General features: G+C 49.8%; 12 protein-coding genes across 12 annotated transcripts; 7 read left to right on the forward strand and 5 right to left on the reverse strand.

The window, feature by feature from the left end:
• N7498_000537 (sterol desaturase family protein) lies at positions 1–1,068 on the forward strand (the record flags this gene model as incomplete). The annotated part of the gene is made up of 1 exon (XM_058447600.1): positions 1–1,068. One exon carries the CDS (start codon positions 1–3, stop codon positions 1,066–1,068), a length of 1,068 nt encoding a protein of 355 aa, XP_058313011.1.
• A 1,299-nt stretch (positions 1,069–2,367) lies between these two features.
• On the forward strand, positions 2,368–4,293 carry N7498_000538 (uncharacterized protein; the record flags this gene model as incomplete). Its single annotated transcript, XM_058447601.1, has 1 exon — positions 2,368–4,293. One exon carries the CDS (start codon positions 2,368–2,370, stop codon positions 4,291–4,293), a length of 1,926 nt encoding a protein of 641 aa, XP_058313012.1.
• Positions 4,294–4,440: 147 nt separating this feature from the next.
• N7498_000539 (uncharacterized protein) lies at positions 4,441–5,430 on the reverse strand (the record flags this gene model as incomplete). Its single annotated transcript, XM_058447602.1, has 3 exons — positions 4,441–4,963; positions 5,075–5,264; positions 5,310–5,430. 3 exons carry the CDS (start codon positions 5,428–5,430, stop codon positions 4,441–4,443), a joined length of 834 nt encoding a protein of 277 aa, XP_058313013.1.
• A 1,450-nt stretch (positions 5,431–6,880) lies between these two features.
• Positions 6,881–11,147, reverse strand: bud4 (uncharacterized protein; the record flags this gene model as incomplete). Its single annotated transcript, XM_058447603.1, has 4 exons — positions 6,881–7,486; positions 7,543–8,234; positions 8,290–10,999; positions 11,058–11,147. 4 exons carry the CDS (start codon positions 11,145–11,147, stop codon positions 6,881–6,883), a joined length of 4,098 nt encoding a protein of 1,365 aa, XP_058313014.1.
• Positions 11,148–11,927: 780 nt separating this feature from the next.
• On the forward strand, positions 11,928–13,712 carry mrh4 (ATP-dependent RNA helicase MRH4; the record flags this gene model as incomplete). Its single annotated transcript, XM_058447604.1, has 1 exon — positions 11,928–13,712. One exon carries the CDS (start codon positions 11,928–11,930, stop codon positions 13,710–13,712), a length of 1,785 nt encoding a protein of 594 aa, XP_058313015.1.
• A 613-nt stretch (positions 13,713–14,325) lies between these two features.
• N7498_000542 (zinc finger MYND domain-containing protein) lies at positions 14,326–14,550 on the forward strand (the record flags this gene model as incomplete). Its single annotated transcript, XM_058447605.1, has 1 exon — positions 14,326–14,550. The coding sequence occupies one exon, from the start codon at positions 14,326–14,328 to the stop codon at positions 14,548–14,550; it is 225 nt and encodes a 74-aa protein (XP_058313016.1).
• Positions 14,551–15,439: 889 nt separating this feature from the next.
• On the forward strand, positions 15,440–16,423 carry N7498_000543 (short-chain dehydrogenase; the record flags this gene model as incomplete). Its single annotated transcript, XM_058447606.1, has 1 exon — positions 15,440–16,423. The coding sequence occupies one exon, from the start codon at positions 15,440–15,442 to the stop codon at positions 16,421–16,423; it is 984 nt and encodes a 327-aa protein (XP_058313017.1).
• Positions 16,424–17,785: 1,362 nt separating this feature from the next.
• N7498_000544 (uncharacterized protein) lies at positions 17,786–18,580 on the reverse strand (the record flags this gene model as incomplete). Its single annotated transcript, XM_058447607.1, has 3 exons — positions 17,786–17,959; positions 18,071–18,369; positions 18,421–18,580. The coding sequence occupies 3 exons, from the start codon at positions 18,578–18,580 to the stop codon at positions 17,786–17,788; spliced, it is 633 nt and encodes a 210-aa protein (XP_058313018.1).
• A 171-nt stretch (positions 18,581–18,751) lies between these two features.
• On the reverse strand, positions 18,752–19,231 carry N7498_000545 (uncharacterized protein; the record flags this gene model as incomplete). Its single annotated transcript, XM_058447608.1, has 1 exon — positions 18,752–19,231. The coding sequence occupies one exon, from the start codon at positions 19,229–19,231 to the stop codon at positions 18,752–18,754; it is 480 nt and encodes a 159-aa protein (XP_058313019.1).
• A 1,252-nt stretch (positions 19,232–20,483) lies between these two features.
• Positions 20,484–21,238, reverse strand: N7498_000546 (uncharacterized protein; the record flags this gene model as incomplete). The annotated part of the gene is made up of 3 exons (XM_058447609.1): positions 20,484–20,655; positions 20,725–20,815; positions 20,872–21,238. The coding sequence occupies 3 exons, from the start codon at positions 21,236–21,238 to the stop codon at positions 20,484–20,486; spliced, it is 630 nt and encodes a 209-aa protein (XP_058313020.1).
• Positions 21,239–21,637: 399 nt separating this feature from the next.
• N7498_000547 (VOC family protein) lies at positions 21,638–22,101 on the forward strand (the record flags this gene model as incomplete). Its single annotated transcript, XM_058447610.1, has 2 exons — positions 21,638–21,875; positions 21,929–22,101. 2 exons carry the CDS (start codon positions 21,638–21,640, stop codon positions 22,099–22,101), a joined length of 411 nt encoding a protein of 136 aa, XP_058313021.1.
• A 2,808-nt stretch (positions 22,102–24,909) lies between these two features.
• Positions 24,910–25,953, forward strand: N7498_000548 (uncharacterized protein; the record flags this gene model as incomplete). Its single annotated transcript, XM_058447611.1, has 3 exons — positions 24,910–25,234; positions 25,292–25,560; positions 25,618–25,953. The coding sequence occupies 3 exons, from the start codon at positions 24,910–24,912 to the stop codon at positions 25,951–25,953; spliced, it is 930 nt and encodes a 309-aa protein (XP_058313022.1).
• Positions 25,954–26,730: the final 777 nt, after the last annotated feature.

A 26,730-nucleotide genomic window follows, 5' to 3' on the forward strand; every position in this document is an offset into this window, starting at 1 on the left:
ATGTCGACACAGACAACGCAGACAACCGCCGTCAAGCGGAATTCCGCAGATTCCATGGTGTCCACCTGGCGCCATGACCGATCTCAGTGGCAATTCTGGCACTGGATGATTGAGCTCCTGGGCTTACACCTCGTGGACCTCGATGGAGAAGTGCCAGTTTTCTCCAAGACAGAGAAAATTCACTCCACCCGAGAATGGACAGTCCACCTATGGATTCTACTACACGCTGCGATCCCGCTCGCGCTTCACCACGCGTATACGACTTACACAGGCCAGAATCTCAATATTTTCGCTGCGTTCGCATTGTACTCCAGTGCTTTCAAATTAAACGGCATCCACGAAATGCACATCATGCGCCGCCTAGGTCAACGGTATGGATTTTTGGATGGTGATAAACATCCACGGGATGAAATACCCGACGTTGGTGTTGGCAAGGTTATGCGAGAGCTTATGTCCACTTCATCATTCCGCGTGATAATGGCCATATACCTTACCTACCAACCGAGTGAGACACCTTCATCGATGCAGTGGAAATGGTTACCTTTGGAGATCGGCCTCTACAGCATCACAGTCGACTTTTGGTTTTACTGGTACCACCGTTTGATGCACTCGATGGGTCCGTTGTGGAAATTCCACCGTCGTCACCACCTCACAAAGCATCCTAATCCCTTGCTCTCTGCCTACGCCGATCATGAGCAAGAGTTTATGGACATCACTGGCATTCCGCTGCTTGCTTATACCACGTTGAAGATTCTTGGAGTGCCTATGGGATTTTACGAGTGGTGGATCTGCTTCCAATACATTGCCTTCTCGGAGTTCATGGGACATAGTGGTCTCCGAATCCATGGCGGTGCACCCTCTACTTTGAATTGGCTGCTGGAACTTTTTGATGCGGAGTTGGTGATTGAGGACCATGATCTTCACCACCGCTATGGATGGAGAAAGAGTCACAATTACGGCAAGCAAACTCGCTTTTGGGACAAAATATTTGGAACTTGCCATGACCGCATTGAGAGCGTGAAAGGGAATGTCGATTACGCAAATCGTGTAACAATGCCTCTTTTATAAAGTTGGACGATGGAAGGGAAACGTTTTTACGAAATAAACCAATGCGAATACCTGACACGGATTTTGATCAAACATAAAGAGAAATTTAATAGTATGCCCACAAAAAATCACTACGATCTCTTGCAGACCACCTCCTAGGCTGGCATATCACAGTATCTTGATACAAAGAAAGTTGGTTTTCAGCACCGGGCATTAAACTGATCTTGAGGAAGCCTGAAGGCGCTGATCACTCTGCCCTCGTCATCTTCATTCGTAGCACTCGTGGAGCAGGAAAAGACTTGACATGAAGGAAAAAGAAACAAAGCAACATGTCATTTTTTCCATACTATTTCTCTCTTCAAAAGCAGCTACAGAAATACCATCCCTTTCTTTTTTTTTTTTTTTGGCTAGAAGGTTCCGAATTCCAGATGTCCTGACTTCAGACTATTTGAATTGACCCAGTAGTCTAATTTACATCCATATAACTTCTGCTTGGGATTCATCGAGTCCCGGGAAACCGAAAACGCCAAAAATTAAGCAAAATAAACTTGAGAGCTCCTTGCCTATTTTTCAGTTTGGCGTTCTACACTAGCGTAACCACTCACCTAGGCATTGACCACGAAGCGACCTGGGGAGCACTTGAGCCTTGCCAAGGAAATGATTCTACCAAAAAATAAAAAAGATATCTCAGGTTATTTGTAGGAATAGCCGAACGCGGGGGTCGAACCCGCAACCTTGAGATTAAGAGTCTCACGCTCTACCGATTGAGCTAGCCCGGCAGGGCTTGGTGGAGAGTGTCAAAATTGTGGAACCATGAACCTCGATGGCACCCCAACCCCCCCACTTGGCGACTTGTCAACGGGAGAGGCTAACCTCCAGATCTTTTGATCATTAACGGCTGTATGAGGGATGAATATACCATGTAGCTATCGACGAACATTCGGACTGGAGTGAGTATAGTTAACCCCAGTTGTAGTTGCTCGATGTTGAAGTTGATGAGAATTACGGCGGTGTATCAAAAGTCCCACGTGTATAAGGTGAGCATGGATAGCCCCGGCTTAGTAACACCGCCCATTCCCTATTGCTGGAAGAATTGCGTTAGGGGCAAGGAATAACCAAGGAATGTACAGGGAACATGGGACTTGCACCTTTCGAACCGGTCAAACCCCACCACCCTCTTATATGACGTCAACACCCCCTCTGCGGCGAACTCACATGTCCGGTTTTTTTTTAGGTCTGACATTTATTCTACTATTTGAAACCATCTTCTGAAGTCAAACCATCTTCTCAATTTACTCAATTGATACAAATTCCGTCAAAATGGCAGGCGGCCACAAATTTCCAGTGGATCTCAAGCAGTTCAAGCAGCTCAAGCTTGACTCCAAGAATACCACCCTCACAGCAGAGCAGAAGAAAGATCTTCTGCACAACATCAACATCTTCCGCGATGCCATCATTGCCTTCACTGCCACCGGTGCCGCTCGTGGCGTATCCGGCCACACCGGTGGACCATTCGACACTGCTCCCGAAGTCTGCGTCCTGCTGGCGTTTATGAATGCCAATCCCAACGGCTTCGTGGATGCCTTGTTCGACGAAGCAGGCCACCGAGTTGCAACTCAGTACCTGCTCGCTGCGATGGATGGCAAGATCGACCCCGAGCACCTCTTGAACTACCGTGATGCCAACTCCAAGCTTCCCGGTCACCCCGAGCTTGGCCTGACCCCCGGGGTTAAGTTCAGCTCCGGACGTCTTGGTCACATGTGGGGAATGGTCAACGGTATCTCCATGGCCAATAAGGACAAGAATGTCGTTATGCTGGGCTCCGACGGCTCCCAGCAGGAAGGAAATGATGCCGAGGCCGCGCGTATCGCCGTGGCCCGGAACCTTAATGTCAAGCTGTTCATTGATAACAACGACGTCACAATTGCTGGCCACCCCTCTGAATATTTGAAGGGTTATGACATCGCTCGCACTCTGGAGGGACACGGCCTTCATGTCGTTCGCGCCGAGGGCGAGAACATCGATTCCTTGTATGGAGCGATGGCCGAAGTCATCAACCACAAGGGCCCCGCAGCCGTCATTGTGAACCGACTTATGGCTGCTGGTATTGAGGGCATCGAGGGCGAGACTCATGCCCACGACGTTATTACTGTCGATGTCGCTCGCAGGTACCTCACCAAGCGGGGATACAGCAAAGAGCAGCTTGCTTTCTATGACGAGATCAAGGGCCGTTCCAACCCTCACAAGTACAAGGGCTCCTCAACAGACAAGGGGGCCAACCGTTCCATTTTCGGCGAGGCCGTCAACTCTGTCCTCGACAGCTTGAGCAAGGAAGAAGCTGCCCGTCGTGTGATGGTGATTGACTCCGATCTTGCCGGCTCGACCGGTCTGAAGGCCATCCAGTCCAAGCACCCCGAAGTCTTCATTCCTTCCGGTGTCATGGAACGTGGTAACTTCTCTGCCGCCGCTGGCTTTGGCTTTGGCAGCAATGGCGAGCGCCAGGGTGTCTTCTCCACCTTCTCCGCATTCCTGGAGATGTGCATTTCCGAAATCACCATGGCTCGTCTGAACAACTGCACCGTCCTCTCCCACTTCTCGCACAGCGGTGTTGACGAGATGGCCGACAACACATGCCACTTCGGTCTGAACCACTTCTTCGCCGACAACGGCCTGATGGATGCCGAGAGCACCTCCCTCTACTTCCCGGCCGACGGCGAGCAGATGAAGGCCGTCGTGAACAAGGTATTCTGGGAGACGGGCATGCGTTTCATCTTCTCCACCCGCTCCAAGGTTCCTTACATTCTGAAGGAAGGAACCGATGAGAAGCTATTCGGTGGTGACTACAAATTCGTTCCCGGCAAGGAGGAGTTTATCCGCAAGGGCTCTGATGGCTACATCGTATCCTATGGTGACATGCTGTACCGGTCGCTCGACGCCGTTGAGTGCCTGCGCAAGGACGGTCTTGACGTCGGCCTGGTCAACAAGCCTACCCTCAACATTGTCGATGAGGATGCTATCCGCACATACGGCTCTAGTCCCTTCGTTCTCGTTGTGGAGTCTATCGCTCAGAAGACTGGCCTTGGATCTCGACTAGGTACCCACCTGCTGGAGCGCAAGTTCACCCCCAAGTTCAAGGCCATGGGCGCTGTGAAGGAGGGCTGCGGTGGTTTGTTCGAGCAGGTCAACGCCCAGGGCCTCAGCCCCGACGACATCATCGCGGCCGTGAAGCAGGTTGCTGGAAAATAGAGGATTATCCTAGGATATACCATGTATCTAGATATGAGTACAAATGCCCCAAATTGTTACGACTCCGAATCCATTGTGCATTCGTCATAAAGTAGCATGTCCAATTTAGTAAACAATTTGTAAACAAGTAGTTCCAGGAACCTCCACTTACTCCCGATCACCGGGATGAAAAACCAAAGCCCGCACCTCAATACTCTCCCTCCCATCCTCACGCTCAGTCTCAGTATTCACAAACGCCGAATGAGGCACACGTCTCGCCCTACCAACCGTCTTTGAATCAAAACATTTAATCAAAGTCACCAAGTCCGGCATCGGCCCGTAGCGATAATACCACTTAATTTCAGGATCCGGCTTCACGGAATAGGTCTCTCCCTCCCGGTCAGGATAGATGAGACCCACTGGGACGAGATCGCTGTCCGGCACGGTATGGGGATCAGCCGCGGTCAAAGGATCTTTGAGGATGGTACAAATCGGGCGCGAGACATTGATGATCTGGAATCGACCTCTCAGAAGCTCCAGTGCTTCGTCTGGGAGGTGGTGGGAGACTCGGTTCTCTGAAGCTTTGTATGATTGATCGATGTGGACGTGTTGAACGGAACGCGAAGCTGGTCGGCTCCGTTTCTGGGTGTGTCTCGAGGTGCGCGGCGGATGGTGTGATCGAATATTAGGACTCGAGAGGCACCGGTTCTGTATTAGTTAGTTTTTCTTCTGGCAGGGGTTGCCTGGATGAGGGTGGGATTGATGTGTGATGGTGAAGTAAGTCTAGCACGGGAGACCGTACGCATGTTTGAGCAGCTTCTCTGTCTCCGGGTAATACTCGCGTTCAATCTTCTCATTATCCAGAAAGTCCGTCTCCGTACTTTCATAATAATAAAACTGGAATCCATTGCGGTCAAGGGAATAGTCGAGCTTGTGTCCGCTGATGTCGTGAATAGTGACGGGGAGAGAGATGGACGGCTTGTTGAAAGATTCTGGTTTGCCAATGATAGTAGGAGATGAAGGAGAACCATCCTAACTATCTTTGAAGAAATTCAGAGTTGTCTGAACATGGTGCGGCTTTTCGAAAACAGGGACAGTCGGCTTCTGGGCCAGGATAGAGCCATGGCCACTGGAAACTTGGACTGTGGCAGATGCCATATTTTATGCCTGGGCCTTAAGATGTAATTCCATTTGTTCAAATTAGGATAAGAGGTCAGTTTTGTTGTGAATTTTCCTGTTTTTATACTCGAGATTCCTTGCAGGGTGATCGAATCGCATTTGTCAGAGCAGCACGCAATATTCGTCGTACATGGAGAAATGCTGATAAATGCACACTTGAGACTCGACAAATGGTACCATGATGGTATTTGCAACATGTGATTGTCTACCTCGAGATGAGCACCTGGTGTCGGATTACCAAACTCCAAAACATATGCTGGAAAGGTATTGCCATCTAGGAACACATAAGCGGTACACAGGGAAAGAAGATGCGAACCACCTTGGTCCAAACCCTTATTTCACAGTACACGGTGACTTAGAGTAGCCACAAATACGGTCGATGAAATTGATTCTGGGGGCCATGGAGTATTGATTAGTTGATTAGTGGAACTTCGATAGCTTTACCTGTTCCTCCCGGGAGACTCTCCTTGCGGCTTACGTTGGCTTTACGAATACTACTTATCTCCGACACTTGTGCCTATCTTGGCCATTTCAAAAGGCTTTTATCAACGTGATCCCGGTCTGGAAAGACCTTATGCAGCTATTTTACAGCCAGGGAGATCTTCAAAAGGTCCATGATCCAGATAATAAATGGCCCGATGACGATGAGGATGACGCAGATAGCCAACAAGGCAAACGATACATGATTGTCTGTTGGCATATTCTTCAATTGCAGAAAGATCCTTTGGAGTACGGAAACAACAAGGCCCGAGCCTGTGAGCCAACCCGAATTAGAGGATCTGCCTCTTATTGGTGCCCTCAATGAAGTGAATCTGCTCTCATCAAGACTCGTTGGTGGCATTAATTATGGTGTTTTGCTTGGGGAAACATGTCAGAATGGACGCGATGTTTGGAATCGCCCGTTCAGCAAGTCTACAGCACCGGAGTGGACGCATGTGAGAAATGAAACGTGCCGATCTATGAAACCTCGAAGGTTGTAGGTACCCCTTAGATGGAGGTCCATCGCATGATGCTCAAGGAACACGTAAACTGAATAAAATGAAATTGGACAATAAAACTATGAACTCATGAAAGTTAAAACCTAGCAGGCGTATGTCTCATTAAAGTACAGCAGGATCTCGAAGGAAAACATCAGGTGTCCTGCAGTCTAGGGTCATGGCATTGTCGTCGTGCCCTCGCTGCGCACATGAAGCCTTGGTAAAAAGAAAATCGCACCAAACACAATGAAAGCAGCTGCATCGTACACCAACGCCGTGAAAGAAAGACGGAAATAGAGGAAAGGAAATGGATCTCCAAAGACAGGAGGAGAAAAGTAGTATGGAGCGACATCCACAACGGGGAATAGAAAAGGTTATTGTGACAACTTAACATCATGGACAGGAGAAGTGAACTGGAGGCTTATGTTCTGTGCAGGGATCCCATGCGCGCTTTAGAACATGAGGGACCGGGTCTTCTGCCGGCGAGTGTCAACACCGCTCATCTCGGGTTGAGAGAGTGTGTGCGTGTGACGGGGACGTGGGGACGGAGGCACCGCCGCTGCAGATCCTGCTGAGGCTGGAGGAGCTCCCATCATATTACTCTGTCGTTTTCCAGTAGGCGAAGGAGGGCCGACTGGGAGGCGGTCGGCTGTGGAACGACGAGTCTTCATGCTTCGCTCACGCTTGAGCACAAGATCAGCCCAGGGTTTGACCGCACCGTTTCCAGAGGATGATCCCTTGCCGACAGCCTCCGACATGACTCTCAGCCAGCCGTCCTTGTCTGCTGCACTGTCTGCGTAGAAGTCGATCACTTCGCCGTTGCCAAAGCGAATACGGAATCCCTCCTCGACAAACATGTAGCCGTCCTCCTCTTCGGCGAAAGCCGACTTTCGACGACCACCATTCTTAGTGCTGGTTTCCCTCTGAGTGAGAGATGACCGGTCGTCGATGAGCTTCGAGGCTTTGGCCAAGTTGATCGTCGCTCGGGGTTGGCGAGTCGTCTCATGGTAGGCTGTCAGCTTCGAGCCCTGAAGCTTGAAGAAGCGGCGACGCCAGAACTGTTACATTTGTCAGAATACCAATGATTTCAAAAAGAGTATGGTGAAGAACTTACTGGGCAATCTCCACCTTGTTGTGAGAGGAATCCCTCCCAGCTGCGAGCAGCGACACTCTCAGCATCGCGCATCTCACGAATGCAGGCGTTCATGCTCTTGGGCATGTCATCATCCTTGCTACCCTTCGGCTTGGGGACGAACAACAACTGCAATTCCAACTTGCCAATCTTGTACGGCGGTCGACGCTGAGCGGTCACGCTAGTCGCGCTCTTCTTACTCTTCACACTGCTGGGCTGCTCGTCTACGGCCCATTCGTTGAAGCAAGCAACATCGACAACGTGTGGACGGCCGAAGGCTCGTTTTTCGTGGTCACTCAAAGCCACGTAGGCACGACCAAAGCTTCCATCCCGAGCGACGAGATTTCGGAGGCGGTCGTAAACAGGGGCGTTGACATCCTTGGACTGTTGAGATTGCATTTGTTGCTTCAACTCGAGCTCCTTGCGTCTTCGAGGAGATGCGAAGACACGGCTCAATGCTGACGTCTTCTGGCGAGCGGGAGAGGCGGCATTCTCTTGTGGATAGAGTTTGTTTTCGTCGACCTTCATTTGCAAAGTCAACTGGAACTCAAGATCATTTTGTACGATGAGCTCGAATTCTTGGCCGATCGGAGCTGACTTGCCCAATTCGAGCCAGGAGGTCGTCACGCAGTGGAGACCATTGTCCAAGGTGAGGGCAAAGTGGGAGCGTTCGCCTGGGGAAAGTTAGCAACAAATTAATACCGAAAGGTACTTTATCCGATCGCTTACCGCGTGGAAGAGGAAGATCCAGGTACTTGATCCCCACAACCTTGACAAACAGGCGGCCGCGCTCTTCACCTTCCTCAAAGCTGTCTTGAACAAGGGCCTCATTCTCATCGATGGTTGCCTGCGCCTCTCGGACATTGCTCTGTTGCCCAGGGAGAGGGGGCACATCCCCAGCCCCAGGAACAGGCTTTTTCTTTGGGACGCCACCGGCCATCTTGATACTCGGGCGACGCATGGAGCCATTCCACGGCTCTGTGGTCCAGGTCTGCTGGCTTGGCTTGCGAGGCGAAGAGCCCGCGGAGCGCGTACCGCGCGGGTCCTGCATCGACTCTTCGCCAGGCGTTGTGGGCTCTTCGTCGTTGCGATTGTTGGCGATGACAACCTTTGTGTTCTGCCGCATGAGGTAACCTCTCTGTTGATTACAATACACGTTAGCTGGTTTGACAAAATTGGCAAAGCTGGGAAGTCCTTGGGGTCGGGAAACCAGCGGGCGATCCGCGTGGGAAGCTGGCACCGGAAGACAATCAACTTTGGAAAGAGCGAGTTGGAACGCAACCTTTTGGGTTTCAATAACACGGTCAAACTCCTTGTCGAGACCAGATCCAAGGCTTTCCTCCTGGATGCTGAATGGAATGTCCAGTTGCATGAGGCTGGATTGGCGTTGAGATGGGTTGTTTGGAAGGGTCAGCTGCGGGGGCAGAGCTGTAATTTCGTCCTCGCGTTCAGAGTCGTTGGAGGCTTGCGGGGGAAGCGAAGGGACTGGAGGCGCGTGCTGTCCACTGATCTTGCGGCGAGTAGCAGCCATTGATTCCATATCAGCTGGAGTCAGTGAAGGTCGGGTCTTGAGGCCAGCACCCGGGGCTTTGATCGTGGCGACCGGCTCGGGAACGGACTCATCGGAGGAACTCTCGAATTCTTCCTCCATTTCCTCATCATCCTCAATGGGATGACGAATGACTGACTCCGGGGTAGAGGGCTCCGAAAGGTCATCTTCGAGTTCCTGGTTGATTTCAGGAGTCACAGGGCGCCCCAGAGACCGGCGAATAGAAGCAAGATCCAATCCACGATATTCGGCAGGCTGTGAAACTTCTGTTGGCTGTTCTGGCTGGTGCTCGTGGAAACCTTGACTGTGCTGCTCGGGGATTGGGGTGGTTTGCCCAGAGTTGTCCTCTTCGGCAGCCTGCGCCGCCTCACGGAGAGAATAGCTGCTGTCTTCATCATACTTGGCTCGCTGGTCTCTTGAAGACAGGCTATTGTCCGAAAGATTTTGGTAGTAATCAGGGATGGCATAAATATCGTCGTCATGCGCTTCCTCCTTGATGATTACGCTGGAAGAGTCGTCATCATCATTTTCCAGAGACGGAATCGGGACGTCAGGGTCATAATGGTCATAAGGGTTGGGGCTAGAGGCAATCTGAGAATCATCATCAAAGACATCGTCATCATATCTCTCGCTCTTGCGGATGTCTCGCAGGATCGAATCACGGGAGATTCGAGGAGGAGAGAAGACATCGCCGTTGGACGGTTCGGCCAATTGGGTATCGGTGTCAAGGGCCGAGGCATCGTGGTCGGATGTGCACGATGCCCTTGATGGCTCATCGATTTCCTTGTCATTCTCGTCTTCATCACCCTGCTTCTCGTGGAGCATCATGAGCCTCAGCCTCTCCTGCAAGGATATCGCACCGTTGATGTCAGTCTTGCTGCAAGATGCAGGCCGAGGGGCCTTCGGCAAACCACGCTGATTACCACTGCCCAGTTCGAAAGCGGCCGCCAATTTCTCAGGTGAGGTTGGTCGTGAACCAGACAACGACATGCGCGCAACCGATGGCAGCGGTGGCAGCGGACGGCGCTCTCCGTTGGAATCAAGAGACTCGACACGCAAGTGGCTGCTGGAGTCTCCTCCTCGCGACATGGGACGCTCCTCAGCGGTGTCGTTTTCGGTGTTTTCAGCGAAGGAATCATCTTGACCGTTCGCACTTCCAGGGCTCATGAAACGCCAATCCTCGGGTAGGACTACCGGGGTCTTCTCAATATCTTCGAGTGACGCATCGAAGCTATCATCCCGTTCAACAGACGACTCATGCTCGAAGCTAATATCCGCATCTTCTTCCGAGTCATAGCTGTTCTCGCGGGAGCCCGAGGCAATGGAAGAGGGATCTGGAGTGCGCATCTCGTATTCATTGACCTGAGGGGGTGCAGCGTCAAACTTGACGCTCTTCTGGTAGGCAGCGTTATCATACTCGGACCAGATGTCATGCGAAGGGTCAAAGCCTTTTCCATATCGGCTGCCCTTAGAGAGCGACGATTTGCCGGGGGAAGGTTGATCTTTGCTTGGAGAGATGGGTCTCGGAATATGTGCTGGATCATCCTCCTCGACGAATTGTGACTTGGCAAGATTCATTTGGCTGTCGCGGTTTGGCGATCGATCAGCGGCCAGCGGTCTCTGGGGTAAAGCGACATGCGCAGGATCATATTCTGATCCGCCATCACGGAACATGCCCGCATTGTTTTTTACTCGTGATACGCGCTTGAGATCTTCGAGAGATGGACGGCGCGCGGGGAAGTAGGAGCCTTCCGGGTCGTAAGGCATTCGGTTTTCGGCGCCCTTGGCAAAAGGAGTTGGAGAGTCGCGACCCTTCCAGAAGAGACGCGGGGATGATGTGTTGTTGTTGAGAGGAGAGACATCGTATGCCGAGGCCTCGCCAGCTGGCATCTAACAACATAAGGTCAGCATGCTATCTCATCCGGTTGGAGGACCACTGTGACAGTACCTTGGTTGTTTGGTTCCAAATGGGAGAGTTGCGTCTCTGCGCCATGGGGCTCACTTCTGAGAGCGGCCGCTGGCCAAGTCCACTACCCATCGTAGTGTTGCGCTTGTCAAGGCAATGGTTCTGATAACAAAAACAACGGGTTTCTGATGATATGTCAGCGATTGTTCATCGCGGTCGACGATCACGTCGAGTCAGAGGCCAAGCGCAGAGAATAAGTCGAGAATGGCGCCAACATCAAACATACCTTTGTTTAACAGATACCAGGAGTCGCGCGGGAAAACAGCGAGACCTGGTACACAACACTTGGAAAGGAAGTCGTGTTGATCGTCTCTGGAATGCAGGTTGCCAAAGTGGAAGCCACAACAAGCCAATGTACGCAAGAACAAAGAACAAGGTTTGTGAAAGGTAGAGGGGAGGGATAATGAAGGGATAGTTGGAAAGAGGGTAACGGAGGACCGGAGATCTCGATATCTATTCCATGGATCTGAAAGTGGATTGTTACCCCGAAGCAAGTTGCTGATGTTGACAGAGTCGCGGGAGTCTCCATAGCAACGCGTCTGTCCGTCTGTTTCAGGCGGGGGACGTGCGGCTGACTCATCTGCGATAACGGTCACATGACAAAATTGCCTGAGACGTCAGGTGCCGAAGATCGGCACTAGTCCGGATGGGGAATAGCACGAGAACTTTCTGCTAAACTGGTTTTCTCGTGTGCTCCATCGCGATCCTACTGAATCAACATCCGCCATTCCCGATTTAAACACAGGCAGGATGCCTCTGCCCGTGCGCTTTTCGATATGCTTCTTATGCCAAACTAGGGCCACCATTGCCCCTCCCCCAGCGCTTCTCTCGACATGGCAAGCCACGCGAACCATGGCCACGATGCGCCGCCAGCCCTCTCGCATGACCCTATCCCCTAACGTGGCAAAGACTTCGTTGAAGAAGCCCCGTTCGGGCCGGGGAGCGGGTCCTTTTGCTACAATGAACCAGAAGGAAGCACGGATTCGAGATGACCCGCGCTCGAGGTCCCAAGCAGCCCTCAAGCGATCTGGGGAAGAAGGCAAAGGCAACAAGAAGGACAGCCCGTTGTACAAAGCATTAAAGATGCAGACGACTCTGTCGCCGGTTCCATACGCTCGCCGATCTGCCACCAAAGCCAAATTAGCCAACGTCACGAGCTTCGACCATTTTCCTCTCCTGCCTGCGGTTCGGCACTCGATTTTCTCCCAAGCCCTCCCCGGCCTGACGGACGTAACTCCAACCCCGATCCAACGACTCGCGATCCCTCGATTGCTCAAGGATAGCGATGGCAAAAAGGATACTGTGAAGACGACCAGCGACGACGGCCCCCAATACGATCAGTACCTCCTCGCGGCCGAAACGGGCTCAGGAAAGACTCTAGCCTACCTGCTGCCGGTTGTGGATGCTATTAAACGTGCCGAAAGGGTAGAGAAGGAAGAGCAGGAAATCATTGAGACACAAAAGGCGAAAGAGCGGGAGGAAAAGATGAAGAACCGGACATTCGAATTGGAGCCCGAGGAGCCGCCCATGACCGATGCCGGTCGCCCCAGGGCCATCATTCTTGTGCCCACCTCGGAATTGGTATCGCAGGTCGGAGCCAAAGTGAAGGCCCTTGCACACGGCGTGAAGTACCGTTCCGGAATGATTGCCTCGACTCTCACGCCACGCCGCATTAAGAACACGCTCTTCCACCCAGACGGCATCGACATTCTCGTCTCTACTCCCCACCTCCTCGCGTCCATCGCGAAAACGAACCCATACGTCCTCAGCCGTGTCAGTCACCTCGTACTCGATGAAGCGGATTCCTTGATGGACCGCTCATTCCTACCCACAACGATGGAGGTCGTCGACAAAGTGGCGCCTTCGCTCAAGAAGTTGATCTTCTGCTCCGCTACTATCCCTCGCAGTCTCGACAATCAGCTTCGCAAGAGATACCCCGAGGTGAAGCGTCTGACAACTCCCAACTTGCACGCAATTCCTCGTCGTGTGCAGCTTGGTGTTGTAGATATTGAGAAGGAACCTTATCGGGGCAACCGGAATCTTGCCTGTGCCGACGTGGTATGGTCGATTGGCAAGGCGGGTGAATCTAGTGATGGGGAAGATTACGGTCCTTTGGCGAAGTACATGGGCCCGAAGGTCAAGAAAATTCTCGTCTTTGTCAACGAGCGAGAGGAGGCAGATGAGGTTGCTCAGTTCCTGAGCTCCAAGGGCATCGACGCCGTCTCGCTGTCCCGCGATTCCAGCTCCCGCAAGCAAGAAGAAATCCTTGCGGAATTCACCGAGGTTGACCTTCCCCCGACCTCGGATGAGATCGTGCTGGCCCGAAAGCAGCATCGCGCCGAGAAGTCTATTCCCTTTGAGCTTCCCGACAAAAAGGCGGAGGTTGTTCGCCGCCTGCCCAACACCAAGGTTCTCGTCACCACCGACATCGCCTCCCGTGGCATTGATACCCTGGCGGTGAAGACTGTCGTGCTTTATCATGTCCCCCACACAACAGTTGACTTCATCCACCGCCTGGGTCGTCTCGGCCGCATGGGCAAGCGCGGCCGTGGTGTTGTCCTGGTGGGTAAGAAAGATCGCAAGGATGTTGTTCGCGAGGTTCGCGAGGGCATGTTCCGCGGCCAGGCCCTGATTTAGATACATTGCATTGTGTTGTACAAATTATAAACCGTGTACCATATATGGCGTTCGTGAAATTTGGGGTATGTTTGCGATTGGAAAAAGATGAATACCCGGCATGACTGCGGTCGGTCATTGGAAAGTCACTGTATGATATTGGATATATAGATCACTGAATTTCTACTCTCTGTATATTTGTGTGAGAAATCAATTTCACTTGGTACTCCCAGGTTAGTCAAAATGTAAAGCCATTTGTGGTGAGAATGCTCCGTGGATCTCCAGTTGCAATATATATCTCCCTCCCCCCCCAAACAAGTACACTTGGTTTTCAACGCCAACCACTTCCAATAGCCACATCCATTTATCTTTTAACTTCTTGCTCGTTCAACCCCGATTACCGTCGACATTCAGATACCGCGCGCGAAGTTACTGTACCGGCACGGGCTGCTTCAGCTGCGAGAATCACCTCTCATCGTCACCGTGGGACTCATGCTCCCCACACCCACCATGAGGACCGCAGTAAAAGCCTTATTCGCTCAGTGTAGAAGATCCCTACATCGAACATCTTTGCTAACATCATTTTTCGAGATAATTCCTCGATTACATCCAAACTATTTCAACCATCAAAACAATGGCCGACGCGACCTCCACCGCTGACAAGTGCTACAACTGCAACAAGAGTGAGGCCGAAGGAGGTTCACTCATGAGAAACAGTCGATGCAAATCAGCATGGTACCGCTCGCGCGACTGCCAGAAGGCTGGCTGGAAAAATCACAAGAAGATCTGCGCGAGTTTTGCCCAATCGGCGGCGGAAGCTCAAGCCGCCAGGGAGACGAGGAGTGCCTCCGGCGCTTGACGTAAACACCAGTACCGCGACGCGACTCACACCCCTAGATCCGAGGATCAAATATCCACTTTATTAACTCATCTATCATACATATGTAGAAGAGTGAACGCGGTGGAGGACCCCTCAATGACTCAGTTAAGCTTCACGCTTGATGTAACTCGGTTCCACTTTCGGCCGCACCCCACGAGGTGGTGCCTCCAGTGTTATAGCAAGAAAAATATAAGCCTTCTTCCTGTTTGGGAAGAGAATCCCACTCCGGTCTTGAGGCCAATGGCGCCAGGTGTCTTTCTTGGATCCAATCTCGAGACTTTGATGAGAGTGATATTAGAAGGAGTCTGGACATTCCCTTTATCCCACCAACAGCCATATGAGAGCCACATGCATTCGAATCGGCAATATTCCAAGTATAGGTTTCCGCACGTTTCTAGATACGAGGAAGGAGCAGGCATCAGATGGTCGTCACGCGACCTATCGTATAAGGCATCGCTCATCAATTTGCTCGATGGCAATACCACTTGACTGAAGTCTTCAGCTGAATTATGCAACAATTCACTATCCCTAATGATCCTAGGCATTCGTCCTGTGGGTCTGGCAAACGTATGTGGTGCAAGATGTCGGATTTAGCGGAAGTAAAACCTGCCTGGTAGGGATACCTAGGAGCTCGCTCAACATTTTAAGCTTTCTCCCGTTCCAAGGGAGAGGGCCCGTGCACCATTGTTACTGAATCCGGGAACGTCGAGTGCTGGATGATGTATTCATTTCCAGCCTATTCGGCCAGACCGGTCGCGGATATTTAAAGTATAAATTGACGAACCCGCTCTTATCCCTTTCCCCCTTAAAAACCACGACATTCCATTGAAGCCTCTTCATCAACTTTGAATATCTTTGGCACGCCACCATGGCGAAATTTCTCTCCAAAGCAGTTTGGACGCAATGTTATCGCATCCCTGAGCCTCCTTTGACGGAGAAAAACCTTCCCGATCAGGATGGCCGAGTCCATATCGTCACTGGTGGGTATGCCGGTGTTGGCCGAAAATTGTCTGCAATCCTCTACGGAAAGGGTGCCACAGTCTATATTGCTGGCCGCAGCGAGCAAAAAGCCGAAGACGCCATGAGTCAAATCAAAGAAGAACATGCATCATCCTCGGGTCATTTGCACTTTCTACTACTAGATCTCAATGATCTATCAACCATCAAGGCGTCCGTCCAAAACTTTTTATCTAAAGAAACTCGCCTTGACGTTCTCGTTAATAACGCCGGCGTGATGTTCCCTCCAAAAGGATCCAAAACAACCCAGGGACATGACTTGCAATTTGGAACGAATATGCTGGGACCCTTTTTGTTCACAAAGCTCTTGATGCCAATCATGGTTGAAACTGCCAAAACTGCCGCCCCGGGTTCAGTCCGGGTTACCTGGGCAGCGAGCCTGGCCATTCAAATCTTGTCTCCAAACGGTGGTGGCCTTGTGCTGGACGAATCTGGCGCACCTAAGATCTTTGACAGCCAACAAACCAACTATGGACAGACCAAAGTCGGCAATGTTTTCTTGGCCGTCAAAACCCAGGAGCTTTTCGGCTCTCAAGGAATCAGAAGTGTTTCTTTCAATCCCGGCAACCTAAAGACGGAGCTTCAGCGTCATTCTTCCGGTTTGATGATGAAAGTGGCCGAGCCAATGCTCTATCCAGCCATCTTCGGTGCTTACACAGAGTTGTATAGTGGCTGGAGTGAGGAAATCGGTGCTGACAAGAGCATCACGTACGTTATGCCTTGGGGAAGGGACGGCACGGATCTCGTGAGATCCGATATTCAGAAGGCTATTGGAAATGGCTTAGCGGACAAAGTATGGGATTGGTGCGAGTTGGAGACGACAAAATATTCATAAACTGTTTCATCTAGTTTATGTTATTGTTGCGCTTTGGAGTTTTGTATTTTTAGCAATGTTGAGAATCTCTAGAACCTAAGATACACACCCCAACCTCCATACTAACCATCCATTTGACGATATGAGTACTTTAGAATAAAGTTTATGTACATACGACCATAGGGTGTGGAGAACAGGGCTTCCCGTCCGCTTAGCCGTGCTTAAGCCGCAAGCCTGATACCCACCTACGCAAGCCATGTTCTCATGACTGTGGGGCAGACGAAAATAATTATTGCATGTAGAGCGCCAAACCGGCCTAGATCGGCACAAAATACAGTGTCTTCGCAAGCTGAACCACCGACAGAGCCGACGGAACTGTCTTTGATAGATAGTAGTGGATAATTCCACGTCCGAGCACTCCACCTCATTTATCTTGGCAATTGGCTTGGAATTTGGAGTCTCTAATGTCCCAAATATTAAAACTTGAACTGACGCGTGTCTATAGTGTTTGAATGAAAAAAAAACATACAACAGCAGGGATTCGCTGGTGGTCACCCACCCAACTACTAACCTGCCGGCGTGTGGCTTAAGTACGGCTGAGCGGACGGGAAGCCCTGTTCTCCACACCCTATGGTCGTATGTACTGTAACCGTCGATAGGAAACCTTCATATAGCAATGAGAAACATATCGTGTGACCGTATAGTTGAGTGACTAGGGGTGAGAGGGGTGAGAGCGCAATATACGTAGGTGGGAATCAGGTAGCAACTGGGTGAAAAGTCCTGGGAATCGCTCGGGGCCACGTACTTCCGTCATACGCCGGTCCTTTCTTGCGCGGTTGCCGCATGAAAATGATATGAGAATGATGATTAATGTGCATTTAGCTAAGTCATAAACCTCCCGTGTCCTAGTTACTCCATATTATGTTATGCAACACTCTTCGGGTCACGTAGCAGGCATTTCCTCAAGGAAAACCCACCGAAATTTATTACTACAACCACTAGAGAATACAAATACAAAAGCCATTGTGAATGTTCATGAATACAAAGCTTGCTCTTTCTCTCACAGATATAGAGCCTTTCTTTTCCGATCCTATTGTGTTTTACCATTTACAGCTTCCAACTTGTTCAACAATGAAACTAGTACAGCAACCGTCTTTTTCCTTGCCGTGGTTACAGGCAATGCTTCCCCATTAGCCACTACCTCGGATGATTTGGAAAATCCCACTCCTGAAGTTGTACATGAGGGGGCAACCTCATCTTATGAAGTGCGCGGGGTGAGTTAAGCTTCATCATTTTCGATAAATCATTGTGTGGCTGCATTTGAGAAAAAGAAAAAAAACATATAAATCACTCCTCCTGTAGAAGTAAAGTAGACTATCAGATCTACATTGGTGGACAAGCGTTATCAACATTCTTGTAGTCGGCCTCGTCAAACATCCGAATCCGCTTAATGGTAGCGCGTAGACTTCGCCATAGCCCATACTCGAGTGGATAGGAAGGGCCCAAGGCCTTTCTCCCACTAGCAAGACCATGTAGCTGTTCCATATCCAGATCTAGCTGTAGAAGATATCAGAAGGCGCTATTCGATGCATCGCTATCTCTCCGGGCGATCAGCATCTGTCGCAAAATTTCGGCACACTCGTCATAAAAGCTAGGGTGATTTTTTACTGATGTCCAACCATTGACATCAATCACGTAGCTCTTCCCTCCATTCCGAACAATGTCGAACCCGCAGACGGCCTGGCCAAACCCCAGAGAGATTTTAGCCGCAGCCTGTGATTCTTCCCTGCTGACCTCCGTGATCTGCCTTATTTCTTTGCCATTTGCATTCCGATGGACTATGCCGGTAACCGCCGGAGAGTTTCGCGTGACTGCCAGACAATAGCGAGGGCCCACGGCATAGGCCTTGACATCCTGCTCGTGGTCCGCTGCCAGGAATGGCTCGTATATGTAGCTGTTTGTTGTCCCTCGTTCCGTTATACATCGTGGGACTTTTAGATCCGGATCGTATTATGAACATTTGTTGCCAATCTTTCGGAACAGGCGCCTGCCCCCGCCGCCTTCCAGGGAGGTGCTGGGAAAGTAGATGTAGATGTTGTGGTCCTCTGCGCTAACCGGCTTCTCAACGAAGGGCTGGTGGAGCTTCCGTCCGTCCACTATAAGCGTATTTCCATCCATCGACAGAGATACCGTAGGGGAAGAAAGAGAGTTATTGCCATCATTGGGACTCGGAAGTTTCAGTCCAACTGAGTTATAGACGTGTTGCGCGAGTTGATGACTAACTTGAGGGCCACCATCACGGCTGACTTCGACTCGCTTAGGAGTCCGCACTCCGAGGAGATTTAAGACTTAATGGCAAAGGCGGCGATCAAAGAGAAGCTTCTGCATAAGCAAGTCGTTGCAGGAAATCGGCGAGTGGAGGCGAGTATACGAAATCGCCTTATCAAGCGGGAAGCCATCCGAATAGAAGGCGATGAGAAAGTCGCAGATAGGCCATTCCTCCACAGGCTTATTCAAGAGCACGTCATCTCCGAACAGGACAATCTCGATATCGCCCTTGGCTTCTAAGCAACGAAAGACGTCCTGATTAGATTTGCTGAGCGCTTTGTCTTCCATAGCACATATGCCAAGCCTCCCTAAAAGAAGTGACAAACTCCAATTCTTTGTACTGCGGTCGGTGATGCCATGTAGCGAACGAAATGCTGCTGGAAGTTGCAGCGCCTCGATGTCGTGGTCGTCTAGACGAGCCACTACTTTCAAATGGTGGTCGTTCCAATTGACTTCGGGACTTCCGCTAACAGCTGCGAGTTTGTATAGTGCGGACATCATAGTGACCTAGACAATGGCGGTTCAATTGAGGCTTCTGATTAGTTCCTCAGTGGCCAACTCAGGATCCCACGGGCGGTAGTAGAATCGTTCTGGCGGATAAGTTGATAAATTGCCATGGATAAAACATCAGTGCAGAAATCATTGATTTTGCGATTACTGTGCAATCCTGTTGTGCCGAAGAGTAGTGTGGAATAGAAGAGAGGAAGTTCTGAGGAATTCAGAGATTTCTAGAGCAAAAGCTACATATAGGGCGGAGAAGGTTCAGGCAACAGCCGCATTTCACATGGAAAGAAAAAACCGCTCCGCTGGCCCATAGTCGTCTCCACTATCGATAAATCGCTCACTCATACCCAAACTGTAACGTGAGTCATTAAAGAAATAACTCAACCCCACCCTAATGAGATCCTTGGAGCACTCATTTAGTAATACCACTGTAAATTGATCGAATTTAGATTTTGTAGCAAGCCGATCAAAGTTCTTAGTTGTGCAATATTGGAGAAAGTTGTTGTGAATATTCTCGATGCGCCGAGGGACACTATCCCGTTGCAAATCCTCTTGCACGGCCAAGGCAGTACCCATCGCCGCATGTGTATCAAGAGCTGTGGGGATCAACTGCTCGTTCGGTTCCACGTACCGTGTTCTAACGAGCTTTGGCATGACCGCAGTTCTCCAGGTCTCGTTGCCGGCGCTGTATAGGCTTTGCGTCGGATATGCAAGTTTCCGATAAGTAGAACCCTCAATATCAGTTGATTTCCTTGAGCTGAATTCTCGTTTTACTGAAGCCCTTCAATGAAGGAACACAAGGTAGTGATGTTGTACTTGGCCAATCGAGAGCAACAGGGTGCCATTGGACCTTCTAGCCATAAGCTTTATGATTTTTCTCACCTCGTCTTCAATCCTAAGTCTGTCGATACACAGTTCAAAACAAGTAGTGGAAGGCGCGCTGTGCGAGTACTGTGCGATATAAGAAGTAAGATCACCTTCGCCGTAAACGCTTGGCCATGCAACTTCTCACAAAGAAAGAACCCCGCAGGAAGCCGTCTCCCTAAGTTATTGATATCGCTAGAGCACCGATCCACGTGCATCCATACAGGTGCAGAGGCTATAGAGAAATTGTTGGACTGAGGCATTTTCTGGCAGTGGATCCTGTTGCCCCGAGTATGGGAGGGAAAGATAGGGATGATAAAGGAACTTGAACATATCAAGTGCAGAAGAAGCCGAGAGCAACAGGCGGTGCAATCCGGACTGCGGTTTAGGTCGACTCGTCCATTAAGATCAAGAGATACAAAAGGGGGCCTTTGCGGAAGCAGTTGTGGATGGCAACAGGCGCCGATGTGATTGGGAAACGCGTCAGCTTTTCGGTGATAGGGGGCTTTGGTGATTCAAGAATTTGGCCGGTGGACGACGCCAGTGATGCAAATCGACTATTCAACTAGCATTCTTGGGGATTCGAGATCAAACAATGAAGAGTTGGGCCGTGGGGGTTGACATACTCCTTCACCCAGTGAGCGAGGTTGCTCGCAGAGGACGAGTGGAAAGCTTTCTGCTCGAAGTATGCGGCCTTTTCGACAGGATTTTTGGTTGCTATATCGCCGTTAATTGTCTTTTTTTCCCTTTTGCGATGTAAGCCTTAAACGTACTCATCGGCACGACTGCCGCTTCGAGTGCATGCACTGCGAGGATGGCGACGGTGAACTCGTAGCCTCTCGCAGCTAACACGCCAATGTATATCTCATCGTTTCGTTCGATTCTCTCCAAGACTATACTCTCTAGAGACGATTCTAAAAACGCCCGATAGGTCAACACATCCGCTAGGAGGTCTCCGTAGGGTTTCTTGATTTTGAGGATATTGTCTCTAATGGCAAGGCGATTGCAACAGGCATGTCTGGAAAGTTTCACGAAGAGTGGACTATTGGGCAGAACATGACGACCAATGTGGGGAGGAACTAGTCGAGTGCGATCTTCATTCGACTCAGTCGCTGGCAGAGTGGGTGTAGTAGTGGTCATAATTGTTGAATATGAAACGACAGAATACACTTGTTGAGGAAACCACCTTTTAATGAAAGGCGCCCAGGGTTGATTATATGCCCGCAAGCTTCCATTCTCGAAATCAAGCGATCCCCAAACATTTCACGAAGAAAGTGAATAGAGGATCCGAGACACTTTTGGACGAAGGGATGTTCAATTCTACGAGAACCCGTCTCATTGGTGGGATCTGCAATCTAGTCGCCGGCCCGGCGAATTCATTACGATGACGTTTATAATAGAGAAAGGTTTCCGCTTATAATTACCAAATCCGGACGACAGCCTCATTTACGCGTCATCATCTCCTTTTCTCTCTAAAGGCCATTTAATCCAAAATCTTCCTTCTATAATATCTCACTCTCTGCTCTCTAACTGGTCACTATGGCAATTGATCACACTAGCTTTTACGTTCCTGAAGAGAAATTTCAACAATGCCTTAAGTTTTACCTCGAAGCTCTCAAGCCTCTGGGCTATCAAATTCGTTATCAATTCGGAGAATTTGTGGTTGGACTGGGGTCGAGAAATGAGGACTTCAGCACTTACCAACGTGCCGACTTCTGGGTCTTCGGCACAAAGACTATACTTAAGCGACCTGCTCATATCGCATTCAAATGCCACGGTATGCATATCTCCATCGAAACAGAACACGCAGAGCTTACAAGACCTCGGGAGATCATGCGTCTGTTGACGCTTTCCATGCTGCAGCTATCAAAGCAGGTGGCAAGGACAACGGTTCGCCGGGATTGCGATCATCCTACCACCCCAACTATTATGGTGCTTTCGTGATAGATCCCTCAGGAAATAACATCGAGGCTGTTGATCATGGTGTTTACTCAAATCCCTGAATAACTTTTGGCAGTTGACCCACCCAGGAAGATGAAAAGTGAAAGCATTTTTACTTATCTTTAGTCTCTTGATGTGATTTTTAAAATCGAGATTCTGACCTTGCAGCCCCTGAACATCTAGATCTGATTAGACCTAAGGAGATTGAACCTCATCCTTTCCGTCGGTAAAGGCAGTTCATCCCCACGGAAAGATAAGTGCTTAGGCCCATATTTGGCTACCGGTCTTAGTAGAAAGAAGTGGAGATTGCCAATCTCTCAAGGCCCAATCCAGCCTCTCGTTTGTGTCCAGGGGAAATTATTTTCGACCACAATAAACTTATTCATGGCAACTATTTAAACACGGAAAGTGATGCGCAGTGAATGTCACAAGGATCGTATAGCCACTTTTAACACGATCAATGTCTCAAATCCCGAACGCCATGATGACTTAATGGCCATTTGCCCAATCTAAAGTATTCCATAAATAGGCATCGCCTTCTTCACGTTTTTAACCCACTTTCTAATGTCCTCTACGAAACGCCGAGGGACACATTATTTTATTCCTACGCAGGGTGATTCCTCACCCCGTTCTCACCCTGTCTATCGCGCACTCACTCTTCTCACCCTGGGTCTCGCGACGCTAAAGCGGCTATCACCCTATTCTCACTCCGGCGACACCTACCCGGCTCCTGGCCGCACGTAAGCCATGTGTTCTGTATGGCCAATTTCAAAGAGCCTTCAAGACCTCTATCCTTCTAAAACAGCGAGGGAAAGTCATCAAGGATAAGCATGGGTGATGTAGGTGAGAGGGTCCCCCTTGCAAGCGGTTGCGGAAACATAACTTTAGGACACAAGGGCACACTTGTTACTTTAGTATTCATCTTCGTCTTTGTTCTTTTATAGAACTATATCTGTCGGGGGTATAACAGGTGAGATAGATAGAGAGGAATCGATGTCTTAGGATCCTATATAGCAGGCTACCTAAGAGCACCAACTTCGCACAATTTATTCTATTATCCTCCGGATATCAGCCGACACCGCAGCGTGCTAGCCGACCGCGCTGGTTACTAGTATTAGCTAGTACTGCAGCGTACTGGCTAATCTATGAAAGATAGATAAGATAGATAAGATAGACAATATAGAAAAGAATCTCCCTGGTCTGCCCTTTATGAGAGAAAAAGAGTAGTAGGAGGAATGTGAAAGTGATAAAAGCATCGGCGATTCGTTTCTCGACTTCAGAATCAAAATCTGGTCATCGTAGTGGTTGGTAACGAGAGGTAGGAAGTAAGAGAATTGGAAGAAAATGACCATTAGACCAAATGACTATGAAACTGTGGCGGGTACCCTCTTCTTGTACCCCGCACTACCACGAACGCTTCTGACTCTCTCGCTTACAAAATCGATCGAATAACTTATTATGGCCAACAATCGGCTTCCAAATCCAAATCGATACATCACCGATGCCGATGTAGATGGCAACTCCTTCTTTTCTACCGACTTTCCTGCATCCGTGGAAGTATATAGTGATCTTGGTGGCGGGCTCCAGAGGCTTTGTTACCAGACCGAGCAATCACCCGTCTCACTCAGCAGCAAAAACGATATCGAGAGCTACAAGGCCTCCTTGCAGACCCAGGTCCCACTCGTCAAGCCAGGCGGCGGTGCCAACGTGTGGTATAACGACATTCCTCCCGAGGGAGAAAGCCCGATGCACCTCACCGTGAGCCTCGACATTATTATCCTGCTTATGGGCGAAGTCGAGCTCACCTTGTCCAACGATGAGACCCGCACGATCAAGCCGGGCGATATGGTGATCCAACGATCTACGTTACACAAATGGCGAAACCCGAGCAAGACGCAATGGGCACGAATGGTAGGGATCGTTTCGGAATGTCAGTCTTGACCGACCATGGACTACCACTTCTCATTACTATATGAAGTTTCCTATCGACGTTTACAGTACATACGACCATAGGGTGTGGAGAACAGGGCTTCCCGTCCGCTCAGCCGTACTTAAGCCACACGCCGGCAGGTTAGTAGTTGGGTGGGTGACCACCAGCGAATCCCTGCTGTTGTATGTTTTTGATTTTTGTTGGTTTGAATTCTTGGAATGAAGCAATTGCCGCCCAAGCCTACAGTCCCTTTAGGGTCTTCACCCTGAACGCCCCGAATCCCCTCTTTTTTTCACCTAAATGCCCTAAAGCCCCCTAAAGTGCTGACGTTCCCCTCGGCTAAACCCCTGTCTCTCGCCCTTCCTTTCGCTGGCGGCCCACTCCCTACCCTTATTTTTTTTCGGGGGCCGAATTGACCGTGCTGACCCCAGAAAATTGAACACCCTCTTGTCTGGTTAGGTCTTAGTTACCTCTTTTCTAAGGACGCAGTGAAGATTCTGAAGGCGGAGGGGATACGGAAGCGAATGACTTATCCTGAAGAAAAAGGAAACCCCAGAAACGCGCTCTCGTAGAAACCGGTCAATCGAACGCTGGAGTATTACTTCAAAGAGTAATTCCAAGTGCTTCATTTTTCAGCCTAGGGCCTTAGTATCTTATTGGCACCTTGAGCAGGCAGCATTTGTACCACCTCCGCGTGCAGCCTGGAGTTCATTGCCGCATTCTCCACCTGCAGCGGCTGGCCCCCAAAGCCTACCCACCTTACCCACCTCAGCTGGGCAGTCGACCTGCACTAGTCGCCTCCAAAAGTACGGCGCTATTTTGGAGCCGATAAAGGGGGCCTTTCAACCTTCCCCCTTTGTTACTCACAATCCCCGTTTCGTCTTGCAAGAAGACTGCAAGAAGACTGCAAGCGACCACAACAGGGCTCAAAGGTAATACCATGAAATCTCCACCACAACCAGCAACAGTCTATGAGCTGGACGAATACGGCAACCCGGTGCTTCACAGCAAGGTTTCCGCGATTAGAGACCGCGTAGCCAAGAGGAACTCCACACCATATACCGGGAACAGCGCTCAGCATAGGCCTGGAAAGTCCCAGGACTATATTATAGGCGAGTCCATGCGCAGCGGCTCGCTGGATGAGATGGTCAAGGCGTGTGGCCAGAACCCGACGTTTCCCATGACCATCTTCACTAGCAGCCAGGGCACAGATTCGGAGGGTAACGGAGTCCCCGGATGTCGATATAGAAAGATTTCTTTTCTTGGTACATATATGATTTCATTGTGGCCGTAGGCGGGATTCTGAGCTAATTGGGATACAGATGAGACTAAAGTTCTCGATTCCAGCGCAATAGATGATAGTCAACGGTTCGTTCGACTGACCGCATTTATCACAAAAAACGATGAAGACCATATGGATCCCAAAATATACGTGGAACAACGCGTTTACGAAGGCAGGCACGACAAGATCATTGTCCATGAACTTGCGTTTGGTGACAGAATTCAAGTTGACAAGGAGTATGTGTTTTGCGCCTGCGGCGACGAAGATAGAATTTTGGGAAAGCGCGATTTGAGGCTCCGCATCGTATCGGTAAGTTTGCATTCTCAGATATCCACTGTCCAGGATGAATCGCTGAATCCTATTCAGCTTGAGCAAGAAAGCTTTAATAACTACCTGCGGGGTCACACGACATACTACGGTTACGATATCATAGACTACGTCTATGTAGACAGAGAGAGTATTTCCAAGGGGTTACCGCATGCAGCATGGCGAAATATGAGCGAAGTACCTTACAAGATATCCTTGAATGGGAAGGATCTGCAAATTCTTCTAGAGGCCAAGCAGAAGAACCGGGAAATGGTGGACGTATTATCGGGCGAGGATATCGAGCTTCTTCGACTGCGTTTCGCCGGGCAAGGACACTCCACCGAAGATAATGTGAGCGCAGGTGATCTTGATATCCGTGTTATCTATAGGCCTTGATGTTAGTATGGTGTTATTTTATGTGATGCTTAGGCTGTTATGTTGTATTTGGAAAAGCTTGGTAAGGAATCGATCAATCTAAACATCTCATTGAAAAATCGAGCATCAGAGCAGCACTATAATATATGAGTATTCATTATGCTAAAAAGAAAATAAATCTCTAACTTCAAATTGGTTTAATGCCATACTAAAACGGATGCGACCACCGCAAAGCCAACCGCCCGGCTATAACTAGGCGGATCGCCTGCACGGACCTTGACGCCAGCCATGGCCACTCTCTAAGATCATAGGTCCCTGCTAAGAAACTATGTTTTAGGGAGAGGGTCCCGCTTTCAAAGCCGTGGGTTCTATTGGCAAGACCGAGGATCAGCATGTTTACGGTGGGAACATAGGAACATAAAGCCACCTCGGCACACGCTTTGTAAGCCCGATTGTGCCGGTCTTATGCATTTGATATACGGAGTGTCTAAAAATTTTCTCTATAATATCCTAAATTAATTAAATTTACTGTCAACCCGCTCATACGTAAGCCGTTTCACCATCTGAATGAGATAGAGAGACTTCAGGACACTATCTACACCTTGTACCTTACAAATTCTTCAGACGCGAACAGAATAAGAGTCGGTATGGTGATATGCGGTCTTATCCGTCAAGTTAACAAGGATGATGAGATCATCTGGACGTGGAGCGTTTTCAAAGACCGAGTTCTGAACCAGTAGCTTTGTCAAAAACGAGAATATGATAAATTCAACAAACCTGCAGTAGAATATCGATGAA

Source organism: Penicillium cinerascens, assembly GCF_028974065.1.
Source record: "Penicillium cinerascens strain IBT 15544 chromosome Unknown contig_16_segment0_segment0, whole genome shotgun sequence".
NCBI classification, from domain to species: Eukaryota; Fungi; Ascomycota; class Eurotiomycetes; order Eurotiales; family Aspergillaceae; genus Penicillium; species Penicillium cinerascens.